Below are 13,224 nucleotides of genomic sequence, written 5' to 3' on the forward strand. Positions count from 1 at the left end.
GGAAGCAGCGTGCAAGGAGGCAAATTCAACCAAGTACAAGAGTGAAAAGGAAGCAGCGTGCAAGGGGGCAAATTCAACCAAGTAGAAGAGTGAAAAGTAGCAGACACGCCCACGGTATAAAATGGGTTTAGAGCTGTGCCGTCCCACTGGCCACATGTGCTGTTTAGTTTTAAATTAAATTAAAAATTCTGTTCCTCAGGGAACTCCCTGGTGGTCCAGTGGTTAGGACTCCAAGCTTCCACTGCAGGGACCTGGGTTCAATCCCTGGGTGGGGGACTAAGATCCCGCAAGCCAAGTGGTGCGGCCAGGAGAAAAAAAAAAATTCTGTTCCTCAGTCACACTAACCACACTTCAAATGCTCAATGGTCACATGCGGCTTGTGGATACAGTACTGGACAGAGAAGATTACAGAATATTTCTATCATTGCAGAAAATTCTATTGGACAGCACTGGGATAGATAATGTATAGGAAGAGGTTTAAATCTGAACACACGGGAGGAAAGAATAGCAATCAGAAACATGGCCAATTAGAATATAAACAAAAGACAGCACCCAAACACACAAACTGGTATTCCTCTCTTGGAAAGCACTTTAGCAATATTTATCAACCACTAAAATGTTCATGCCCTTTGACCTAGTAATTATACTGAGAACCCATCCTACTGGCAAAAGGAAAAACTGTACCATTCATTACAACAGTGCTTACAACAGAAAAAACTAGATACTGCCTAACATAGGGGAATAATTAGGTAACTGTGACATCCACACTGGATTATAACACAGTCATTAAAAACACTGGTTATGGGCATTTTTTACAGAACCAGAACAAAAAATCTTAAAATTTGTATGGAGACACAAAAGACCCCGAGTACCCAAAGCAGTCTTGAGGGAAAAAAAAAGAGCTGGAGGAATCTGACTCCCTGACTTCAGACTATACTACAAAGCTACGGTAATCAAGACAATATGGTACTGGCACAAAAACAGAAATATAGATCAATGGAACAGGATAGAAAGCCCAGAGATAAACCCACGCACCTATGGTTAACTAATCTATGACAAGGGAGGCAAGGATATACAGTGGAGAAAAGACAGTCTCTTCAATAAGTGGTGCTGGGAAACCTGGACAGCTACATGTAAAAGAATGAAATTAGAACACTCCCTAACACCATACACAAAAATAAACTCAAAATGGATTAGAGACCTAAATGTAAGACCGGACACTATAAAACTCTCAGAGGAAAACATAGGAAGAACACTCTTTGACATAAATCACAGCAAGATATTTCTTGATTCAGCTCCTAGAGTAATGGAAATAAAAACAAAAATAAATGGGACCTAATGAAACTTAAAAGCTTTTGCACAGCAAAGGAAACTACGAACAAGACGAAAAGACAACCCTCAGAATGAGAGAAAATATTTGCACATGAATCAACGGACAAAGGATTAATCTCCAAAATATATAAACAGCTCATGCAGCTCAATATTAAAAAAACAAACAACCCAATCCAAAAATGGGCAGAAGACCTAAATAGACATTTCTCCAAAGAAGACATACAGATGGCCAAGAAGCACATGAAAAGCTGCTCAACATCACTAATCAGAGAAATGCAAATCAAAACTACAATGAGGTATCACCTCACACCAGTTAGAATGGGCATCATCAGAAAATCTACAAACGACAAATGCTGGAGAGGGTGTGGAGAAAAGGGAACCCTCTTGCACTGTTGGTGAGAATGTAAATTGATACAGCCACTATGGAGAACAGTATGGAGGTTCCTTAAAAAACTAAAAATAGAATTACCATATGACCCAGCAATCCCACTACTGGGCGTATACGCAGAGAAAACCATAATTCAAAAAGACACATGCACCCCAATGTTCACTGCAGCACTATTTACAATAGCCAGGTCATGGAAGCAACCTAAGTGCCCATCGACAGACGAATGGATAAAGAAGATGTGGTACATATATACAATGGAGTACTATTACTCAGCCATAAAAAGGAGCGAAATTGGGTCATTTGTAGAGACGTGGATGGATCTAGAAGACTGTCATACAGAGTGAAGTAAGTCAGAAAGAGAAAAACAAATATCGTACTGTATTAACACATGTATGTGGAACCTAGAAAAACGGTCCAGATGAACCAGTTTTCAGGGCAGAAACAGACACAAAGATGTAGAGAACAAACGTATGGACACCAAGGGGGGAAAGCCGCGGGGGGGTGGTGGTGGGATGAATTGGGAGATTGGGATTGACACATCTACACTAATATGTATAAAATAGATAACTAATAAGAACCTGCTGTATAAAAAATAAATAAAATAAAATTCAAAATAAATAAATAAAAGGTTACATTTTAAATTAAAAAAAAAAAGGTCCATATGAAAAAAAATCTAAAAGAAAATACTGGTTATGAAGACTGCAGCCATGTGGGAAAATGTATGATGTATCACTGAATAAAAAAAAGGACCAGGGGGCTTCCCTGGTGGCACAGTGGTTAAGAATCCGCCTGCCAATGCACGGGACATGGGTTCGAGCCCTGGTCCGGGAAGATCCCACATGCCGCGAGCAACTAAGCCCATGCACCACAACTACTGAGCCAGTGCTCTAGAGCCCACGAGCCACAACTACTGAAGCCCACGTTCCTAGAGCCCATGCTCTGCAACAAGAGAAGCCACCACAATAAGAAGCCCGCGCACTGCAACGAAGAGTAGCCCCTGCTCGCCACAATTGGAGAAAGCCCACGTGCAGCAACAAAGACCTAATGCAGCCAAAAATAAGTTAATTAATTAAAAAAAAAAAGTACCAGGAGTGTATGTGTACTTTGTTTACAGCCATGAAGAAATGCACAAGGAAAACTTACCTGACATATACCAAAGTAACTGCTTCTGTTACAGTAATGAATTATAAAAGAATTATTTTCCTTTCCCCATTACTTGGTTTTTCTGAAATAAATGTACCGGGATCCTACAGAATCTTTTGAACCCAAGTAATTCTCACTATGCAGAAGCGAGTACACAGCACAATGCAAGGCACACAGCAAGAGGCCAGGGTTAAAAAAAGAAAACATCAGCAAAAGACCTCGGACCTCTCATCGGTATTTATCTATAGAGAATCAAAACATAACCACGGATGGAAGGTAAGCTTGACCTGTCTCAAAACAAAAAAGTGTTTTTAACCTAAAACCGCTCTGCTAGATTTTAGATCACAAACTTAGCTGACCATTCTAATAAAGCCCCTGGCCACACTGAAAATCCTTGACTTTTAACAATTCACAATACCTTAATGAGTGATAACTTTGAGAAGAGCTGCTCTGTTAGGAAGCCCATGCAGCTAATGAAAGAGTCTGTGCTGCTCCACAATACTTCTGATGGTTTTTGTCAAGAAAAGACACAGTGTAAGAGGAACAGCTGTCCAGCAGGATTTTGTTCTTTTCCACCCTAGCATCTTCCCCGGGTGGAATAGCTCAGAACGCAGATCAAAAGAAATAAGTAGAGCTTGGCTATGTACTCCTTGCCCAGTGGAAAAAGCCTACCGAGAGTCCTATGTGTGGGCAAACAGCAGAAGAATCTGGAACACTGCAGGACAGCAGAAAACATACCCGCAAGAAAGAATAGCAAATTGTTTTCACAAAAGAGATAAACCAGAAGATTTGTCTTTTTAAGGGTTTTTTAAAAAAGTCTTCTGGAAAAAGGGTAGACTTAGTTTTCAGTGTTCAGTTATGGTGATGCCTTTTACAGACCTTGTTTCATCGAAACACAGCCATGGATAATAAGAGCTTATGGAATTTCTCATCACAGGAGAATTCCACTTGAAGCAATCTGATTCAGAAGAGAAACCTGGGATTGATTATTGGGTACAGGACAATTAAATCAATCTATTAATCTACTAATAGATTAATAAATAAATTAATTAATAGATCAATTTAATCTACTAAATTACCTGTACCTTAACAGGCTCCCTAACATGTATTCAGATTGACAATGAAAATGAATACTGGCACATGACTTTTCAAGAACATATTCTACATACAGCAGGAAAGTTCCTTTGGAACTGTGTGGTGAGTCAGAATGGCCATACCCTGAGGCCCGGCTTTATTTAAACTGAGATTTTAAAAAGCATTCTCCAATTTAGCTATACCAAAAGGTTTTGCATTTTGTAGATTAACTGAGAACTTGCCTGGAGCCATTAATAAACTGAACCTTTTTTTTAATCCCCATTTGTCTTTCCGGTTAGAACCTGGAGGTAAAATGTCAAGTGAGTGGTACCCCTAACCTCTGACTTTAATTCCACCATAACAGTTTCCAAATAGCATTTTCAAAGTGTGTTTTTTATTTTTCTGTTTATAAAGACAACGCATAATCATAGAAAATGCTAACATAGAAACAAAATATTAAAAAAAACACATTAAATCCTACTTCATAGAGATAACCACAGTTAATTTAGTAAACTTCATTCCAGATATTTCTCATACAAGCACACAAAAATAGACTATATCTACAATTTTGTATGCCAGGGACTGACCATGGTGGCATTTTACAACCGTTTTTTTTTTTTGGTCACTCACAGTATTATATCTCTGACATTATTTTGGCCAGTAAAAGCATTTTTTCTTTTATGGCTTCTTATATATTTCATCAATTAATAAATGGTGTATTTATAGGATCCCCCATTTTCTGGAACATTTTAGATTGCTTCCAATTTTTGCCATTTATCTACAACACTGATTACATCCCTACACTTGTATCTTTGCGCAACTGTGTAGTATAATTGTGCAAGTATCCCGTGATCTCCTTAGGAGAAACTTCTCCTGAGATAAATTGTATCAAGTGGGATTTCTGGGTCAAAGGTTTTAAACTTCTGAACATATTCCAAATTTCCCCTTCAGAAAAGTTGTACTAACTTTACCTTCTCACCAATACTACATGAATGTATTTATTCCTTTCCTCACGGCCTTAGCCGAAAGGGAGTTACCATTCTTCTCTATTTTGAAATCTAAATTCTAATTGCATTTCACTGATTAATCTGAAGACTAGCCGCCATCTCCCTTCACAATCTGGTTAGGATTATATTCCTCATCGGTGATGACTTTACCCACCACAAACACCTAAGAGGCTGAAGAGCGGTTGCCCTCCGACCCCTCTCAGTCTCAAAACGCATCTTACCTGACCTTCCCCTCGTGGAGATCTCACATGTCAGTCGCTTGAAATACTCTGGAAGGTCAGCATATTCATTTCCATAGGAGATGACTTTAATCCCTTTGTCCAGCATGTTTTCTCGAAGCTTCTTGAACTCGTCCACGTCTCCTCTCCGAACCAGCATGAAATGTTCTAAGTCAGATTTGTGCTTGACAGCCTCCAGAAAAAGGGCTTGGAAAGTGGTGTCATCCACAGTCCAGCCACAGCCCAGGAAAAGGAACGACTTGTTTTCATAGAGCTTCTGAATCTCTCTCTTGTAGGAAAAGAAACATATTAATGGCATGTGAAGACATGTCTGAAACAAGAGTCAACAAGGTCATAACTGCTGCATTTAGCAGACTGTGATGACCGATTAACCAGCCTTTAAGAGGGGAGATGCATCCCCGTGAAGGAGTCTGACCTCCTCGTTGTTTATTATTGTAACTTGATGACTGTCCTAAAACTGTATCTTTACCTGCAATTCTCCTGCAGGCTCTCTGGTCTATGCCTTACAGTTTATTTTTTAGATCTATGTGTCCAGAGGCCATAAGGCAATGAGCAGTCTTCAGTATAGCTTACTCTTCCCATTTTCTTGAGCATATGTGCCTTTTTTGCTTAACAGAATAAGCCGTGGATAACTAGAGAATTCCATCACCAGATTTGCTCAAAGAAAGCCTGACACTTAGAATATTAATATATACATGTGTGTATACATTTATATACGCGTGTGTGTGTGTGTGTGTGTATATATCTCACACACTACACATATATAAATATAAAAATATTAGAAATGATAGTGATGACAGATGCAGCTATAACACATGTCAGGGAAAGAACAGGTGAAAAAAGCTCCCCTTATGCTTTAGAAAACATCACATTTTCTTGGTCTTTTTTCACAAAGAAAGCCTCCATTTTATCACCCTATCCAAATTTTTCTCTATGTTTTCCAGTGAGCAATAAGTGAATAAGTGTGATGATTCAATATAAAACCATCACCATTTATATAAAATCTCTTTAGAATGTATGCCCTAGTAGTGATTGGTCAGTGAACAGCTGCATAAATTAGTTTTGGCATAGAGAGGGCCATTAACACTATATATACCAAACGATGAAGGGCAGTAAGTCTTCTCTGTATGTGAAAATGACACCAATAACAGAGTGCCATCTGCTGGGTGTCAAACAAGAACAAAGTAAAACCTCAGAGTTTGACACCTGAAGAGATGTCTGACATTTCCAAAGATGGCATGTACACCCACAAGTTAAGAAGCACAGGAAAGAATGCTTGGCCTTCCTTTTTTTTTTTTTTTCCGCCTTGCCATATGGCACGTGGGATCTTAGCTCCCCGACCAGGGACAGAACCCGAGCCCCTTACATTGGAAGCACAGAGTCTTAACCACTGGACCCCCAGGGAAGTCCCGGCCTTCCAATTTTCATTAATGAGAAGAAACTGTTATCACTGGAAGACCAGTGGTGTATTTAGAGGTTTCCCAGGAAGGTTTTCCCGAGAGCGGCAAGGTCAGCACCACTCACCATAACTTCAGTGTTCCTGAGCACATTCTGATACCCAGCTGGGTGAAGGACAATGCCACTAGGGTTGGTGTAGACCCCATGAATGTGCAAGACGCTCAGCTTCCGCTTCTCCTGAGCCCACTCGAGGACCTGCACAACACAAACACAGCTCAGCCAGGCGGGCAGGGCTGAGCACTTGCTTCAAGGTCCCAATGGGTAAGAGGCTCTTCTGAGGACTAGGCTTCTGACATAACTCTACAGCTTCCTGATACTACAGGCCAAGAATGTGGCCACCCGACGTGGCCTCCCTTTCTACTTCAGGCATGACTGTTAGGAATGAGGGCAGCAAGTCTGGTGATTTCTCTTTGAAAGTAACAAGCAAAAATTAGAATTTGTTTGTCATAATTTGCAGGAACCACAGGGCTCTTTCCACTGGTGACATACATGACAGCTCTGGATGACCATTTCAGGAAGGATCCCCGAGAGGTCAAACCTTGTATCGATGCCCTGGTCTAGTCCCCTTTCACACTTACTCCAGGCTTGGCCACATGGCTTGCTTTAGCCGACGGGGCATTAGCAGACAAGAGCAGAAGCTTGGAAAATGTTGGCACAATGAGTCTTCTTTCTCTTTTGCTGCTTGTGGAACCCAGCTACCATGTGAAGAAGCCTGATGGCCCAGCCGACTGCCTGCACCAACAGACATGCAAGCAAGGCCATCTAACACCACCTAGTCTGGCCCCCAGAGGACTGCAGCCATGTGTGTCACTTGCAAAACCGGCAGAACTGTCCAGCTGAGCCGATCAGCCCAGCTCAAGTAGCAAATTCACATTATCACGGGCAAATAAAACATTGTTTTAAACCACAAAGTTTTCAGGGTAATTTCTTGTGCAGCAATTGATAAGCGATAAAAGAATCACTTCAGTCACCTCCGAGTTACCTAAAAGGCTACCAATGAAGAACGATTATTTAGATGACAATGATAATAAGGGCCAACTGGATCCCATGTTTCCATTTTCCCAAGGACTTGAGACAGTATAAATTTATTAACATTCTAGAGAAATAAGGTATGGATTAGGGAAAAACAGTCAGGAGGCACAGAGATTTAGAATTAGAGTATTACCAGGCTCTATTCTGACTGCCAGTCAATGGCTTTAACCCTTAAACTTCAATACTGCCCCTAATGTGGACTAAAATACAAAGCAAATCTTGAGACTCCAGGGTGAAAATGAGAAGGAAAATTTCAAGTCTGATTGATACCCATAACTTTAAAAAGGCCCTTATGCTTTTGATGCTGGTCATGATCTTTGGAGATTGTATCAGAAACAGCATGGAAGCTGTTTCTTGCCATTCATTTTTTAATTTCATTCAAACATTTATAAATTCAAAAAATATTTACTGAGCACCTACTATGTACCCAGTACTATCTTAGGCATTAGGGTAAGAAGGGCTGACATGGTTCCTGTCCAAATGGGGTTGCTATTCCTCTGGGGCAAACAGGCAGAAAACAAACAAACCAAGATGAAAATGGAAAGTTATATCAAGTGCTTCATTGAAAATATGAACCAAAAAATAAGGGTGGGTCCTTTCTTAATTAGGATGGTCAGAGAAGACCTCTCAGAGGAAGTGATTCGTAAGTGAAGACTTGCAGGTGAAGAAGGAGCTGGCCATACAAAGCATGGAGGCAGCAGGTAGAAAACACTCCAGCCAGAGAAAACCAGTCTTTTTGGCACCATTTCTCTAAATTGGATTTCCTTTTACAACTCGACTTCAAGGTCAGCAAAATCACAAGACTGGCATTATAGCTACTGCTCCGGCAGAGGCAGTACTGTGACATGAGTGCCCGTGGGGGAGTCATTTGTCTCTTCAAACTCTACTTAGCTGGGCTCTAATTGGGACACAAAGGCAGGCTCCCAGGAAAACGAAGTATGAAGGCAAATTACAAAACCTACAGGGCAGGACAAATGAGACCCTGTGGCAGTTTATAATCTGTTTGGTTTTTCCCCCCCCCCTCCTTCTTCAATCATTAAGTCTCTGACACCTTTTTACGGCAATGAAAACATTTTCCCTTTTATGGCTTCAGTGTATTTCATCAATTAAATGGTGTTATCTACAGAATATCCCATTAGTGCTAGATTTCAAATTACAACCTCTTGTGACCATTCTAATAAAAGCCTTCTCTCATTAGATGACATAGATGGACATCTGTAATCCCATATTATGGGAGATGGCTTAGGTATAGTATGGGTTACATTAAAAAAAGAAGTCTGCTGAGGTGTTCTTTGAACACTAATCTCAGCCCAGCTGTCATTTGGCTTGAAACGTGCTCTTCAGACATCAAAGAGTAGCTTCCGTACATTTCCAACAGATGCCATGAAGAATATATCCTAACAGAGAACTCTAAATCAATACTGCACCCACCTGATATTATCTAGTGTTAAAAGATTTAGATTTCACAGTTCAAATGGCTTCCTATAATCTTGCTTAAAATCGGGTGAAACTGTCAAAACTCACAGAACCGAACACTTTTAAGATCTGTGCTTTTAAATGTACATTGATTTTTATCTCAAAAAACTAAAATCCAACCAGGGATAACAGTCTCCCCTTCTACCTCTCCATAAATGCCAGTACTATACAATATCCCAACCAGAAAACAGTATTTCTCATGAGGATACAATCCACTGGCCTGAAGAGATAAACCAATCCTTTACTTTTTACCTTCTTCTCATCAGTAAGGTCAAGGGATTCGAGTTGTTTTCCCTGATCTGCTGCATACAGTTCCAGGAGATTGTCAAAATTTGTAGTTAATACCAGGGCTCCATTTTCCATCAGGTGGAGAACTGACTGAAGTAGCTGTTTACCAGAATCTTCCATCTTTGACTCCAAGTCATCAAATACTTCATATAAACAGTCCTTGAAAAATGTGGATCGAACATTACTAGTACGCTGGGGAGGGATATAAGAGAGATAAGTTAGTTCTAGCATTTTGGTAGGTCATTTGTTTTCATTAAATAACAGCAACTTTTTGAAGAGTGCTTTGCACTTATACTGCCTCTGGGACTTCCCTGGCGGTCCAGTGGTTAAGACTCTGTGCTTCCACTGCAGGAGACACGGGTTTGATCCCTGGACGGGGAACTAAGATCCCACATGCCGCGCAGCATGGCCAAAATATTAAAAAAAAAAAAAAAAAAAAAGTAAAATACTGTCTCCCTCACAGGGTTCTAATAAGGAAAACAGGAGTATACAGGCCAACTGCCAGCCCCACACTTCAGCACACAGCAAGTGATCCGCACTACTACATCATATGCAAAGAAGCACACGCTCTCTAAATAGGCATTTTTATAGAATGAAGAAGATGGGCATGGCGAGGAGAGGTGACTACTGTCCAGACTAAAGGAAAACTGGGGCAGAAAGCACAGCTCCAACTACCCTTTGAGCAGGCCTCAGGTAAGAATACTTTCTGTTAAACTTTCCTTATCTAGGGAATAACCACTAAAAGACAGCTCTAAATGTGGTTTAACATGTCTTTTTCTAATCCTAGGTGCTTTTTACAGATGCTGATGGATTTAGGACAGACTGCTTACCTTCTCCCTGCCTGTTTTTTTCCCTGGTATAATTCAGCCACTTGTTTACAAGGCTGCTAGGGAGAATATTCAGTACACGATAATGGTTACCAAAAATCTTTATTTTGCAACTGTTAAAAATACCAAAACTAATCAGTTCTGAACAGACTCCCTATTTCTTAACAAATGGTTCATTTAGATAACTGTTTTCCCGGGTTTGTTTTGAATACTACATGTAAATATCCCTGAGAACTAATGAGGAAATATAATACCAATCTCAAGTGGGAAGTTGGCTTTCTAACTTAAAAGGCAAAGTGATCCCTAGGACAAAAGGAATTTGAAACAGGAAAGTAACTATGCAGTGTGCTATGACAAATATCTGATCCCTATCTTATTCTTGCAACACCATTCCATTAGATAATATCTAAGCAAGAATCAGTTCTTAAAGGCCCCATTATTCCCCATTCAAACTCCAAGTAACTGCAATTAGCTGCTAGATAGCAGACTAGCCATAATCCTCCTGTTATCCTCAAAGTAGTCTCCCTACCCTCCTGGTTTGCCTTGTATACCTTTCTAATAGCACTATGCGCCGATAAAGATCTGTTTCCACGGAACCACGTAAGTAGGTTCATAAAGCACACTTCAATTTGCCAAATGTGCTTCCTATTTTTTTCAAAGTATTTTACAAAATTATCCATTTTTTCATTATACCTTCCAAGTGAATGGTAAATTATTTTCACAGGAGAAAAATGAGAGCACAGAGGTGAAACAGTACCTCTGCCTGGTGATGACACACCCAGAAGTTTGTCTAGTTCTGTCGATCGCTGTTCGATGCTACATTTACCACAAGACAGGCTTCTCACTGTACCCTGTTGCCAGTGGGCTCAGACTCCTTTCTAGGGCTAACTAGATGGAACAGCCCACGACTTATGTGGCTAAGAATGTGGGTCACGTTTTTCAACTTCTGTCCGCTCTCTTTACATCATGGCATAAATTATTACGTCACATATTAGCAGCCCACAGGCAACCAAGTAGGGACTCTTAACACTTAATCAGAATGAACAATCTGATCAGAAACGAACAGTGAAGAAACTGAATTTCACTACATGCAAGAGTCAACTGCTATTGAATGCCAGGCACTGTTCTAGATTTGTTATAAAAAATATGGTGCCCCTTTAATGTCCATCAACATTACGATCCATGTACCCTATAATCTTGCAATCTCATTTTTAGGAATATATCCCACAGACGTAATTGCAAACAAATAAAATGACATATGCAACATTATCACTGCTCTGTTGCCTGTGACAGTAAAAGACTGGAAATAAGCCAAGTATCCATATACAGGAAACTGGTATGGAAAGATGTCCAGGATATACTGTCACATAAAACAAACAAGTACACAGCAGTATGTCTAGAATGCTACCTGTTGACATGGGGGGGTGGAAGCAATGAAATAAGAATAAATAGAATCCTATTTGCTTGTTTTTACAGAAAAGAACACTGGAAGGATACTCAAAAAGGGTGGTGACCAACTGGGGGCAAGTCGGGGAAAGGAGGCAGACAAAGCCATGGGTGCGAGTGAGATGCCATGATGGATGTACACCTTTTATATCATTTTGTATTTGTGCAATGCGTATAAACAATACAATACCCATTCAAAAACTGAAAATTAAGTTTAAAATTAAAGAATACGGTGACTTTAAGAACTTCCTCATCTTTCATACCTTCATTTTGTACTCTGGTTCATACACACACGGATAAACAACATTAATAAGCCAGCACCAGTTTAATTATCATGCACACAGATAAACACCTGGGTATACGAACAGGTAAGCATGGGTGTGGGATATACTTCCTTGCTTCTAAGAAAAGAAATACAGAAGGTTAAATAAAGTCTGGAAATAAAAGTCATGAGCCACTTATTTTAGCTAACTATCTTTGGGTCCTCTTTCAGTTATGACATTTTGCATATCAACACAGACAGGAAGGAAAGCGGCTTCTATAGCTGCATCTACTTCCTCAGACTTAAAATCAACTTCTTCTCTCTTGAAACAGGTGACCCGAGAACTGAATTTCCCACAAATGGCCTCTCTAAGTAAAGACAAAAGAATGAAAACAAACAAGGAGGTTCCAAGGTCAAAAGGAAATGCCAAACTCCCACACATATTTACAGACATTTTCTCATTCATTTAAAACAGTGAACTGAATCCAATGTTGCTTCATTTCCTCCTACCCTGTAACTCCCATCCTTCTGATCCCAGACATAGTAAAAACTAACTGACTCATTTTCACCAAGGTTATTAACATTTACAGTGCATTTACTATGTGCCAGACACTTCCCATACATTTTCTCACTTATTTTTCAAGTGGGATAAGTAGCATTATCCCAGTTTTACAGGTGCAAAAATAGATTCTGAGACCTTAAGTGATTTGCCCAGGGTTCCAGTGCCTTTAAAAATGGCACAGTCTTTCCAGTTCTGAAACCCAAAATTTTTGCAATGGCATTTCCCTACTGTAAGAAACTGGCTCAGTAGATGGGCCTATTAACCCTGTCATGTTACTGTTGTTTGTTAGATTCTTAAAAAATAAACCAAAAAAGCCAACAACAACAAAAAAACCCAAAAAAGGACATTTTCAAAGACACACAAACGTAAAAAGGAGAGTATTATCTCTCCCCGCTTCCACAGTGCTCCCCCCAACCCCCCTGCTCCCAAGTACCAATTTCAACAATTATCACACATGGCCAATCCTGTTTAACCTAAACTCCCCTCCACCATATCCCACCCCCTTCGCTGAATTTTTTCTGAAGGAATTCCCAGGCATCATATCATTCAGACACTTCAACAGTTTCCTTAAAGATAAGGATTCCCATTTACATATAAAAAACAGTCTGCAAAACCACTATCACACCTAAAAAAATGCAATAATATTAATTCCTTAATAGCAAATACTCAGAGAGTCTTCATATTTCCCCA

The 13,224-nt window shown here is 40.0% G+C and overlaps 1 protein-coding gene across 3 annotated transcripts in view; it reads right to left on the minus strand.

Annotated features, from left to right (window-relative positions):
- The window catches only part of FAM118B (family with sequence similarity 118 member B), a 46,263-nt gene that overhangs the window by 1,338 nt on the left and 31,701 nt on the right, over nucleotides 1-13,224 (minus strand). For all 3 annotated transcript variants that reach the window (XM_029208321.1, XM_029208320.1, XM_029208319.1), the window contains exons 4-6: nucleotides 9,402-9,629; nucleotides 6,708-6,836; nucleotides 5,166-5,451 (exon numbers count right to left, since the gene is read on the minus strand). In XM_029208321.1, coding sequence (XP_029064154.1) covers nucleotides 5,166-5,451; nucleotides 6,708-6,836; nucleotides 9,402-9,629 — 643 coding nt within the window. The remainder of the gene's footprint in view (nucleotides 1-5,165; nucleotides 5,452-6,707; nucleotides 6,837-9,401; nucleotides 9,630-13,224) is intronic.

This window comes from Monodon monoceros, unplaced genomic scaffold, assembly GCF_005190385.1.
Source record: "Monodon monoceros isolate NGI ecotype Baffin Bay Population unplaced genomic scaffold, NGI_Narwhal_1 Super_Scaffold_7, whole genome shotgun sequence".
Taxonomy (NCBI): Eukaryota; Metazoa; Chordata; class Mammalia; order Artiodactyla; family Monodontidae; genus Monodon; species Monodon monoceros.